Source organism: Scomber japonicus, chromosome 9 (assembly GCF_027409825.1).
Source record: "Scomber japonicus isolate fScoJap1 chromosome 9, fScoJap1.pri, whole genome shotgun sequence".
NCBI lineage: Eukaryota > Metazoa > Chordata > Actinopteri > Scombriformes > Scombridae > Scomber > Scomber japonicus.
Genome location: NC_070586.1, coordinates 4,496,223 through 4,507,722, shown reverse-complemented (window position 1 = coordinate 4,507,722; position 11,500 = coordinate 4,496,223). Strand labels below are relative to the sequence as shown.

Here is an 11,500-nt window from a genome sequence, read left to right as displayed (position 1 = left end):
TTCACTATAAAAAACAGCTTTCTGCCGATCTGTGTTATAACATCTGACCTAAAAACAACAAGAAGACCTCAGTGAAGCTTTAATGTGTTATTTTATACTATAGCCTTATATTTAATGCTCTATTCTTCCTATTTTTCTGCACTTTTTTATTTTATTTTTATATTTTTATTATTATTAGTGGGGTGGTGGGTGGGGTTAATTGTATGTTTTAATGTTTGAGTTTTATTTTTATTTTATTTATTTATTCATTATTTTTTAGAATCATTAATTTTATTTTATTTATTTTTATTTATTTATTTTTTATTTTATTAATTTTATTTTATTTTATTATTTTTATTTTATTTTATTTTATTTTATTATTTTTTCATTTTTTATTATTAGTGTTATTTTCGGACTATTTTCGGGCCTATTTTTTATTATTTTACATCTTTTTAACGTTTAATTAAAGTATTTTAAAGGCTGTAGTGAGACTCTACTGTTTGTGTTTAAAGTGAAACGTTGAGAACAATCTTCCTCTCATCATCTTCAAACGTTCACGCTGCTGAATTCATTCATAATTCATAAAGTACACAAGCTTTCATACTGTCATGGTTGGCAAGAAGACACCAAAGCAAACATTACAGACTTTACTCTACATTATAATATAATATATTATAATATATTATAATATAATATAATATAATATCTGATCTACATCCAACAGACACTACTTCAATGAAGCCTGAAATTGTTAGTTTCTTTATAAGATTATATCATAAAGGTGATTTTGATGTTGTTTAATAGCATTTTATATTATATATGTATTTCATGTGGAGGCTTATTTATTGTTTTTCAAGCTTTTAATATTTAATTTAGTATTTAATTTAACTGTGTAAACACTTTGAACCCCTAAAAAGAAAGAGTAAAACATCTCTGCATCAAAAACTACTTCAATTTTTATCTTTCTTTATAAAATATTATGTCATAAAAGGTCTGATTTCCTTTTTTTAACATTGAATTTAGTAGTTTAAGAGTCAAACTAACTTTTAAAACACTATGAAACCCTCAAATATGAAGTTAAACATCTCTGCAACAAAAACTACTTCAAGGAAACCTGGAAATTTGAGCTTTTTCTAAGATGATGTCATTTCATATTGCATGTGGATGCTTATTTGTTGTTTTCTACTACTTCCTGTTGTTTCTTTCTTTATATATTTAAAAAGCACAGTTTCCTGTTTCCTGTTTCTCACTCTCTGGTCTGATACTAGAGATACTAACGCTTCATTATCTACCTCCAATCATCAATCATCAATCCCCAATAAAGCTTCTGATAGAGTCTGACTCACAGGAAACTCAACTGTTTCATAAATTAGGTGATTTTAATCTAGTTTTATAGTATTTCATATTGTATTTGTGCATCACATGGATGCTTATTGGTTGTTTTTCCACCTTTTAACAGTTAATTTAGTACCTGTTAACTATTCAAACCCTAAAAAACTAAGTTAAACATCTCTGCAACAAAAACTACTTCAAGGAAACCTGGAAATTTGAGCTTTTTATAAGATTATATCATAAAAGTGGTGATTTTATTCTAGTTTTATAGCATTTTATATTATATTAGTGCTTCACATGGATGCTTATTGGTTGTTTTTCCACATTTTAACAGTTAATATAGTAGTTTAATAAGTCATAAAGAGTCACAGTCACTACTAAACCAACTATCCCTAAAATAAAACTAATCAGACTCCAGCCTGCTGTCTTCATTCATCACTCAAAACCTCAAAACCACAAAAACTCAAAACCCCCCAAACATCTCTTTCTCTCTGCAGGACCCCAACCCTTCCTCCATCTACTCCTCCCTTTGTTTTCCTCCCAGTGTTCCCTGAACGCACCATGCACACCTGCGTGACAGTCACCTGACCCACAGCAGCACACACACACACGCGCGCACACCTTTCCTGCGCACATATGACCCTCCTCGGCTCCTGTAGCCTTCGCTTATTATTAGTATGAAGGCTCTGTAAATGGATGTTTATTATTAGGACGCCCCCCCCCTCCCCTTTTACTAAACCCCATATAGCCTATATCAGCTGTTTTAATACCCCCCCCCCCCCCCCCTAACCCCCACCCCCTCTTCCTCCTCTATCAGCTGGAGGCATCACGCCCTGCCTGCCTGCCTGTCTGCCTCAGCTCCCTCCGGCCTCCCTCCCTCCCTCCTTCATCTCCTCCTCCTCCTCCTCTTCCTCCTCACCTCCAGTGTGACGGCCGGCTCTGGGAACAGGTCCTCCCCGTCCTGCAGCTCCTGGAAGCCGGCGTGGTCGGGCGGTGGAAGGGGGGGGTCCCTGGCTGTGTCCGCCATGCTCCTGCAAGGGTTGTTTACTCAGAGAGAAGCTATGATATTAATATAATGATATAATAATAATACTAGTAGTAATGAAAGAGAAGCAGTGAGAGTGAGACACACAGCTACACACTACTGCCGACTGACACAGAGAAGGGAGGAGAGGAGAGGAGGAGGAGGAGAGGAGGAGAGGAGGAGCAGGAGTCAGGAGGTTTTTCTCTCCACAGCTGTCATGTGACTCACAGCCACAGTCCTGCTGGGAAGCAAAGAGGAGGAGAGGAAGAGAGGAGGGATCACTCTGTTGCGGGTTACTGGGACGGTAGAGAGGAAGAGAAAGAGAGGAGGAGAGGAGGAGAAAGAGAGGAGAGGAGGAGAGAAAGAGAAAGAGAAAGGGAGAGGAGAGAAAGAGAGGAAGAGAGGAGGGATCACTCTGCTGCGGGTTAATGGGACGGTAGAGGAAGAGAAAGAGAGGAGGAGAGGATGAGGAAAAAATGTAAAAAGCCCATTTACCTTCCTGTGTTCTGTCCTTCCTCCTTTCTTACTTCCTTCATTCCTTGTTTCCTTCTCTCCATCCTTCCTTCCTAATACTTTTTCCTTCCTTCCTTTCTTCCTTCCCTCCTTCTTTCCTTCTATCTTTCCTTCTTGTCTTTTTTCCTTTCTTCCTTTCCCCTTTTTCTTTCTTTCCTTCCTTCCTTTTTTCCTTCTTTCCTTCCTTCCTTCCCTCCCTCTGATTTAAATTATGAAGTTTATTGTCAGGAAGGAGATAATTCTACTGTTGGTTTATTATTGAGCTTGTACTAAGTGCTGGTGTATTATATTGAATGTTAAATGGTGTTGTAATGTTTTCCCTCTCTCATGTGTGTTAATGGGGTGGACAAAATAATAGGAACACCACCATCACCTTCATAATGTAGAATAAGCTTCACTGTGTTTTAATTCATTCCTGCTGCGTTATCTAAAGTTTCTACATATTTAAAAAAAAATGTGAAATCTGCCTTTAATGCATTTTCTACTATACTTTCATTATGACCAACTTTATTATTTCCTGGATTTTGTATAATTATAGTTTCTAAATGTGTAAAATACAAGAAATGGGATTAAAATTGAAAACATTCTTATGACTCCTTGACTCTATATTAATAATCCATATCTACTTGTTGTGTTTGGTTCAATAAAGCTTTTGGAGGTAGAAAAAAAACCCCATGTCTGTTTGTTATAGACGATCTTTGACTCAGTGTGATTTTTGCTCTGATATTAAATCAGAATGTTTCACACAGGCGCGCGCACACACACACATGCGCGCGCACTTTCAACATTCTAATTATAAGGAAAATGTTGAACACGTGATGATAAACTGATTAATTTAAACATTATAAGCAGTTTTTTTTTGTTTTATTTTATTGTTGTTGTGATTTATAATAAAGATCATGATGTCCTCCCCCTCCAGTACAGCAGGTGGCAGCATTTAACTTCCTGTTTGGAGTCAAAACAAGGAACAGGAAGTGAAATAAAGTACACACGGTCGGTCAGTGGTTGTTATCAGAGAGAAGCACCATGGATGTATTATAAGATCTAATATTATTATAAACTGTCTTATAATACAGTCTTATAATACATCCATGGTGTGAAACATACCTGCTGCTAGAGCTCTCCGTTAGCAGCAGGTAAAGAGTTATTGTTTATTATATTTAAAGTTAAAGCTGCTGAGTTTCGGTTTCCTGGAGCTCAACATGGAGGCAGAGAGTTTGGAGCATGTTGGAGTTTCTGAGGAGAAACCTTCATCTCTGCAGCAGGAGGAAGAGGAGCTGGAGCTGCAGCTGGCGGGAATGACTGTGGAAGGTAAATATACATAAATATATAAATATTATATACATATATAAATACTGCAGGAATACTTTGATTCTACAGTTTGAGGTACTTTACTGTAGTACAGTTTGAGGTACTAGTACTTTACTGTAGTATTGTTAGAGGTACTTGTACTTTATTGCAGTACAGTTTGAGGTACTTGTACTTTACTGTAGTATAGTTTGAGGTACTTGTACTTTACTGTAGTACAGTTTGAGGTAGTTGTACTTTACTGTAGTACAGTTTGAGGTACTAGTACTTTACTGTAGTACAGTTTGAGGTACTTGTTCTATACTGTAGTACAGTTTGAGGTACTTGTACTTTACTGAAGTCCAGTTTGAGGTACTAGTACTTTACTGTAGTATAGTTTGAGGTACTAGTACTTTACTGTAGTACAGTTTGAGGTACTTGTACTTTACTGTAGTACAGTTTGAGGTACTAGTACTTTACTGTAGTACAGTTTGAGGTACTTGTACTTTACTGCAGTACAGTTTGAGGTACTTGTACTTTACTGTAGTACAGTTTGAGGTACTAGTACTTTACTGTAGTATTGTTAGAGGTACTTGTACTTTACCGCAGTACAGTTTGAGGTACTTGTACTTTACCGCAGTATAGTTTGAGGTACTTGTACTTTACTGCAGTACAGTTTGAGGTACTTGTATTTTACCGCAGTATAGTTTGAGGTACTAGTACTTTACTGTAGTACAGTTTAGGTACTTTACCGTAGTACAGTTTGAGGTATTTTACTTTACTGCAGTACAGTTTGAGGTACTTGTACTTTACTGCAGTACAGTTTGAGGTACTTGTACTTTACCGCAGTATAGTTTGAGGTACTAGTACTTAACTGTAGTACAGTTTGAGGTACTTTGCTGTAGTACAGTTTGAGGTATTTTACTTTACTGTAGTACTTTTACTATAATACTACATCCTGTCTCTTGGGTCAGAGCTGCTTCAGAGGGACCAGGAGGTGCAGACGGAGCGCTGGGCCAGGGACTCGGGCGTGGACACGGACCCGGACTGGGAGAGTCAGGTAGCGGCTCTGTTTGAGTGCAGCTCGTCTCTGTCGGAGAAGTACGACAGTCTGATGAAGCAGCAGGATCAGGACGAGGTCACTCACGACAAACACAAGCAGCAGCTGCAGAAGAGGAAGGAGGACGCGACCCGGCAGCACCAGGTCAGACACACACACACACACACACACACACACACACACACACACACACACATACACACGCACACACACACACATAAACATGTATAGAAAATCCTGTAAAATGGCTCTGCAGCGCCACCTAGGCAAATCAAAAAAATCGAGCCCCTTGCTCCAGGTTGATGTAGACGAACAAAATTTGGTTCACGTATGTATCAAGTGAAGACACACAAAAAAGTCTCTTGGACCCATCCCCTAACTCAAACAGGAAGTCAGCTATTTTGATTCAAATGTCCGATTTTCCGATTTTGGCGCCATTTTTCGCGATTTCCACTCATCGTACTTTTACAAACTCCTCCAAGAGATTTAATCCAACCAACTTCAAGTTCACTTAAAATCATCTTCAGACATTAGAGATAAAAGTTATCAAACTCTTTTTCCTACATCATACCAGGTTGTCCTGGCGATGCGGGGAATGTTGATGTTTCGCCATAAAACAGGAAGTTGTGGTCAAATGGCGCCACTGCACCCCTTAAATTTTTTTTAAAAAATTGAGCCCCTCGCTTCAGATTGAAGTAGACAAACGAAATTTGGTACACGTATATATCATGTGAAGACACACAAAAAAGTCTCTTGGACCCATTCCCTAACTCCAACAGGAAGTCAGCCATTTTGATTGAAATGTCCTATTTTGGCGCCATTTTTTGCGTGATTTCAACGCATCGCACTTTAGCAAACTCCTCCTAATTTAATCCAACCAACTTCAAGTTCACTTAAAATCATCTTCAGACTCTTTTTCCTCCCGTTATACCTGGTTGCCATGGCGATGCGGGGAATATCGATGTTTCGCCATTAAAACAGGAACTTGTGGTCAAATGGCGCCACTGCACCCTTTACAAAATGATAAAAATTGAGCCCCTTGCTCCAGATTGACGTAGACCAACGAAATTTGGTACACGTATATATCATGTGAAGACACACAAAAAAGTCTCTTGGACCCATCCCCTAACTCCAACAGGAAGTCAGCCATTTTGATTCAAATGTCCGATTTTGGCGCCATTTTTCGCGATTTCCACTCATTGCACTTTAACGAACCCCTTTTAAATAAAAAATTTAAAAATCAAGCCCCTCGCTCCAGATTGACGTAGACCAACGAAATTTAGTACACATATGTATAAAGTGAAGACGCACAAAAAAGTCTCTTGGACCCATTCCCTAACTCCAACAGGAAGTCAGCCATTTTGACGAGTGTGTGTAATAATATTTGTGTGTTTTCAGGGTCTTCTGGACAAACTGGAGTCTCTGCGAGTTAAACTGCAGCTCAACAACTCGAAAGCAACGAGGAAAAACTTCCTGTCCAAGAAACAGGAAATGATGACGGAGAAGAGCCGAGTCGAGGAGGACAGGAACAGGTCAACAAAATACCAAAGATATGATTGAAGTAGTTTATTTATTAACCTTCCTGTCGTCCTCCCGGGTCAAATTGACCCCGTCTGTTTTGACTGTTCTGTCTTTCCTCCCTCCCTCCCCTCTTCTCTCTTTCTTTCCTTCCTCTCTCTTTCCTCCCTCCATCCCCCTTTCTTCCTTCCTTCTGTCTTTCTTTCCTTCCTTCCTTCTTCCTTCCCTCCCTCCTTTCCTTCCTTCTTCCTTTCCTTCCTTCCTTCCTTCCTTCCTCCCTCCCTCCTTTCCTTCCTTCCTTCCTTCCTTCCTCCCGTCCCCCTTCCTCCCTCCTTTCCTTCCTTCTTCTTTCCTCCCTCCTTTCCTTCCTTCTTCCTCCCTTCCTCCTTTCCTCCCTTCTTCCTTCCTCCCTCCTTTCTTCCTCCTTCCTTCTTCCTCCCTTCCTCCTTCCTTCTTCCTCCCTTCCTCCTTTCCTTCCTTGACTTGAGGACACTAGGAGGGTTAATCACATACAAACTAACCTCCAAATGTTTCCTCTTCCTGCCTCCAGGCTGGCGAAGGAGATGGAGGAGAGCGACAGGAAGCTGAAGGAGCTCACGGACGAGCAGAACGAGGAGCAGCGGCGGTGGAAGACGGAGCTGGAGGAGCTGAGGAAGGAGATGGAGCGCGTGAGGAAGGAGGCGCAGGAAGCCGAGCTGCTGGCCTTACAGGAGGAGATCACCGCCGTGGAGACGCAGAAGGAGGTCGCTATGAGCCGCATCGAGGCCTGGCTCAGAGAGGTACTTTACTGTAGTACTGTTTGAGGTACTTGTACTTTACTGTAGTACAGTTTGAGGTACTTGTACTTTACCGTAGTACAGTTTGAGGTACTAGTACTTTACTGTAGTACAGTTTGAGGTACTTGTACTTTACTGCAGTACAGTTTGAGGTACTTGTACTTTAGTTTGAGGTACTTGTACTTTACTGCAGTCCAGTTTGAGGTACTTGTACTTTACTGTAGTACAGTTTGAGGTACTTGTACTTTACCGTAGTACAGTTTGAGGTACTTGTACTTTACCGTAGTACAGTTTGAGGTACTTGTACTTAACTGTAGTACAGTTTGAGGTACTTGTACTTTAGTTTGAGGTACTTGTACTTTACTGTAGTACAGTTTGAGGTACTTGTACTTTACCGTAGTACAGTTTGAGGTACTTGTACTTTACCGTAGTACAGTTTGAGGTACTTGTACTTTACCGTAGTACAGTTTGAGGTACTTGTACTTTACCATAGTACAGTTTGAGGTACTTGTACTTTACCGTAGTACAGTTTGAGGTACTTGTACTTTACCATAGTACAGTTTGAGGTACTTGTACTTTACCATACTACAGTTTGAGGTACTTGTACTTTACTGTAGTACAGTTTGAGGTACTTGTACTTAACTGCAGTACAGTTTGAGGTACTTGTACTTTACTGTAGTACAGTTTGAGGTACTTGTACTTTACCGTAGTGCAGTTTGAGGTACTTGTACTTTACCGTAGTACAGTTTGAGGTACTTGTACTTTACTGACACTGAGGTAAAGTTTGCTGTCTCCTGCTCTTCTTTGAGAGCTTTTAAGGTGGACTTTTACATTAGTGGGATTTTTCCCTTTTAGTTTTTATCCCATAAATGTTTCCATCCGTCTTCATCACCACACGTTTACTTTTATCTACTACGTCGGGGTCTCAGTCCGCTCTGCTGCCCCCTGCTGGCACTAACCCGTTATTGCAAGCAGTCAGATTGAACACAATACAGTAAAAATGGAGCCAGTGGAAAGAAAATGAAAACTAAGCTGATTTTATTTGCAATTCAATCAATCAATCAATCTTTATTTGTATAGCGCCAAATCACAACAGAGTTATCTCAAGGCACTTTACACATAGAGCAGGTTCTAAACCGAACTCTTCAGGTTTTAACTTTAAAGAGACCCAACATTCCCACATGAGACACAGTGGAGAGAAAAAACTCCCTTTTAACAGGATGAACCCTCAGAACCAGACTCAGGGTGGGCGGCCATCAGTTTAGTTTTAGTTAGTTTTGCATTGTTTATTTAGTTTTGGGGTTTTTTTTTAAAGCTCTCTTTTTAATTGTATTCTTACTGTCAAACCACATCGAGTTGCTCCTGGGTATGAAATGTGCTCTATAAATAAAAAAAGCTGCCTTGCCTTATTTCTATTTCAGTTTTATTTCAGTTAACTAAATGATGTGTTCACTGCTAGTTTTACTTTTAGCCCATTATAATAACTCTGGTAGGAACAAAGCAGGGTCCTTAATCACTGTTCACCCAAAGATCCGCCCTAAACCCCCCCCCCCCCCCCTTTCTGTGACTCTGCCCCCCCGTCCCAGGTGAATCAGTACCTGAACACTCTCAGGGTCGAGTTCCCGCAGCAGTTTTCCCAGGAGAGGCTCAATTGGGAGAAGAAGGAGGCGGCGGTCCGGAGGAGCCAGGAAGAGCTACAGAGACGCTTCCAGGAAGTACTGCAGCAGCTGCAGCAGGGCCGAGAGCTGGAGACCCTCCCCAGGATCAACGTCCCCGCCCTGCCACAGGTCCCCATGGTGAGACCCCTTAAAACACCTCTAAAACCCCTTAATTTAAGGCTGCTTTATTTAATACCCCTTTATTTAAGACTACTTTATTTAAAACCCTTTTATTTAAGACCCCTTTATTTAAGACAACTTTATTTAAAACTACTTTATATAAAACCCCTTTAAGACTACTTTATATAAAACCCCTTTATTTAAGACCCCTTGATTTAAGACCCCTTTATTTAAGACCTCTTTATTTAAGACCCTTTTATTTAAGACCTCTTTATTTAAGACCCCTTTATTTAAGACTACTTTATTTAAGACCTCTTTATTTAAGACCTCTTTATTTAAGACCTCTTTATTTAAGACCACTTTATTTAAGACCTCTTTATTTAAGACCTCTTTATTTAAGACCCCTTTATTTAAGACCCCTTTATTTAAGACTACTTTATTTAAGACCCCTTTATTTAAGACCCCTTTATTAAAGACCCCTTTATTTAAGACTACTTTATTTAAGACCCCTTTATTTAAGGCCCCTTTATTTAAGACTACTTTATTTAAGACCCCTTTATTTAAGACCCCTTTATTTAAGACTACTTTATTTAAGACCCCTTTATTTAAGACTACTTTATTTAAGACCCCTTTATTTATTTAAGACCCCTTTATTTAAGACAACTTTATTTAAGACCCCTTTATTTAAGACTACTTTATTTAAGACCCCTTTATTTATTTAAGACCCCTTTATTTAAGACAACTTTATTTAAGACCCCTTTATTTAAGACCCCTTTATTTAAGACTACTTTATTTAAGACCCCTTTATTTAAGACTGAATGTGAGTTTTAATGCTGTTTATTGCCCCCCTCTCCCTCCCCTCCCCCCTCCCTCTCCACAGGCCGACCTGAGATTCAATCAGCTGATGCATTCCCTGATTCGTCCTCAGTTCGCCCCCCCTCATCCGAACCGGCCCCTCCACCCCCAGAGACACCCTCACTACTACCCGCCCCCCAATCACCCCCACTTCGCCCACCCCCAGTTCCACCAGCGCTACCACCACCCCCCGCCCCCTCACCAGTACCCGCCCCAGCAGCAGCAGTTCCCACAGTTGCCCCCCCAACCTCAGTACCACATCAGAGGAGCAGTGAGGGGTCCGATGACTCCTCCTCCCACTCATTCTCCCTCTCCTCCCGTTCAGCCCATCCAACCCGTCGGCCCCTCTCCGCCCCCCCCGGCCGCCGCTGCTGCCCCTCCCTCAGCCTCCACCGGTAAGCTTGACAAAGTCCTGGAGCGGCTGGGGGCTTGCTACCCACAATGCAACAGGTCCCAGCTGACGTCGCTGCTGCAGCAGGTGAAGAGCTCTCGCGGCACGCTGGCCGGCATGTCGATGGAGGACGTGATCGAGCAGGTCGGCTTCAAGATGATGCAGAACGAGCGCTCGGCCCCGGGGCCAATCAGCCGGCCCGCGCCCCTCGGCCCCATCCAGAGGCCGACGCCCCCGCCTCAGAGGGCAGCAGCGGCACCGGCGATGGGAGGGGTGGGAGTAGTCGGCGGGGGGGTGGGAGTGGTCGGCGGGGGGCAGAAACCGTGCTTGATGTGTCAGAACCGCGTGGATCCAGAGAGCCGATACCCTCTGAGCTGCTCTCACACGGTGCACAGAGACTGCATCAAGGTCTGGATGCAGTCCAGCAAGAACAACTCCTGCCCCTTCTGCCCCGCCAAGTGACCCCAAGTTACCCCAAACAGGCGGGAAGCAACACACAAACATTGAATTATAGGTTATTTGGGGGGTTTTTGTTGTTTTTCTAATATGACGGGTTTCCAGATGTTCCTCATTCAGTATTTAAGCTGACTGATATTATTCATGGTTTAAAAGGTGTAAAGTAAATCATTTAATCAGACTGAAGACACTCGGAGGGGCAGTCAGCGCCTCCTGGGGATATTTTTTTATAATCATTCTGTGTGTTGATGTTTTCATTACACTGTGAACTGTAGCAAACAGCTGTTGTTAGTGTCAATGGGCCTTAATAAACATGTTGTATTGATTTTGTCCCCAAAAGTTTGTTTTTTTCTCAGTAAATTGCAGTTTTTCTTTAATAACTAACTATGACTCTATCTTGAAAAAAAAACACTACTTTTTTACAAAATACTACTATTTTTCTCTAAAATATATATTTTTACTCTTTTCTTGACTAATTACATTTTTATGGGGGAAAAATATTTCCCCCCAAAATATCATCTCCAGAAATAT

At 41.0% G+C, this 11,500-nt stretch overlaps 2 protein-coding genes across 2 annotated transcripts in view; one reads left to right on the top strand and one right to left on the bottom strand.

Annotated features, from left to right (window-relative positions):
* Window positions 1-2,338, bottom strand: part of snx2 (sorting nexin 2) — a 42,961-nt gene extending 40,623 nt beyond the window's left edge. The window contains exon 1 of the mRNA XM_053325193.1: window positions 2,231-2,338. Coding sequence (XP_053181168.1) covers window positions 2,231-2,338 — 108 coding nt within the window. The remainder of the gene's footprint in view (window positions 1-2,230) is intronic.
* A 1,612-nt stretch (window positions 2,339-3,950) lies between these two features.
* rnf214 (ring finger protein 214) lies at window positions 3,951-11,288 on the top strand. Its single transcript, XM_053325168.1, has 6 exons — window positions 3,951-4,159; window positions 5,110-5,339; window positions 6,594-6,727; window positions 7,264-7,492; window positions 9,076-9,285; window positions 10,148-11,288. Exons 1-6 carry the CDS (start codon window positions 4,051-4,053, stop codon window positions 10,973-10,975), a joined length of 1,740 nt encoding a protein of 579 aa, XP_053181143.1. The 5' UTR covers window positions 3,951-4,050; the 3' UTR covers window positions 10,976-11,288.
* The last annotated feature ends 212 nt before the right edge of the window (window positions 11,289-11,500 follow it).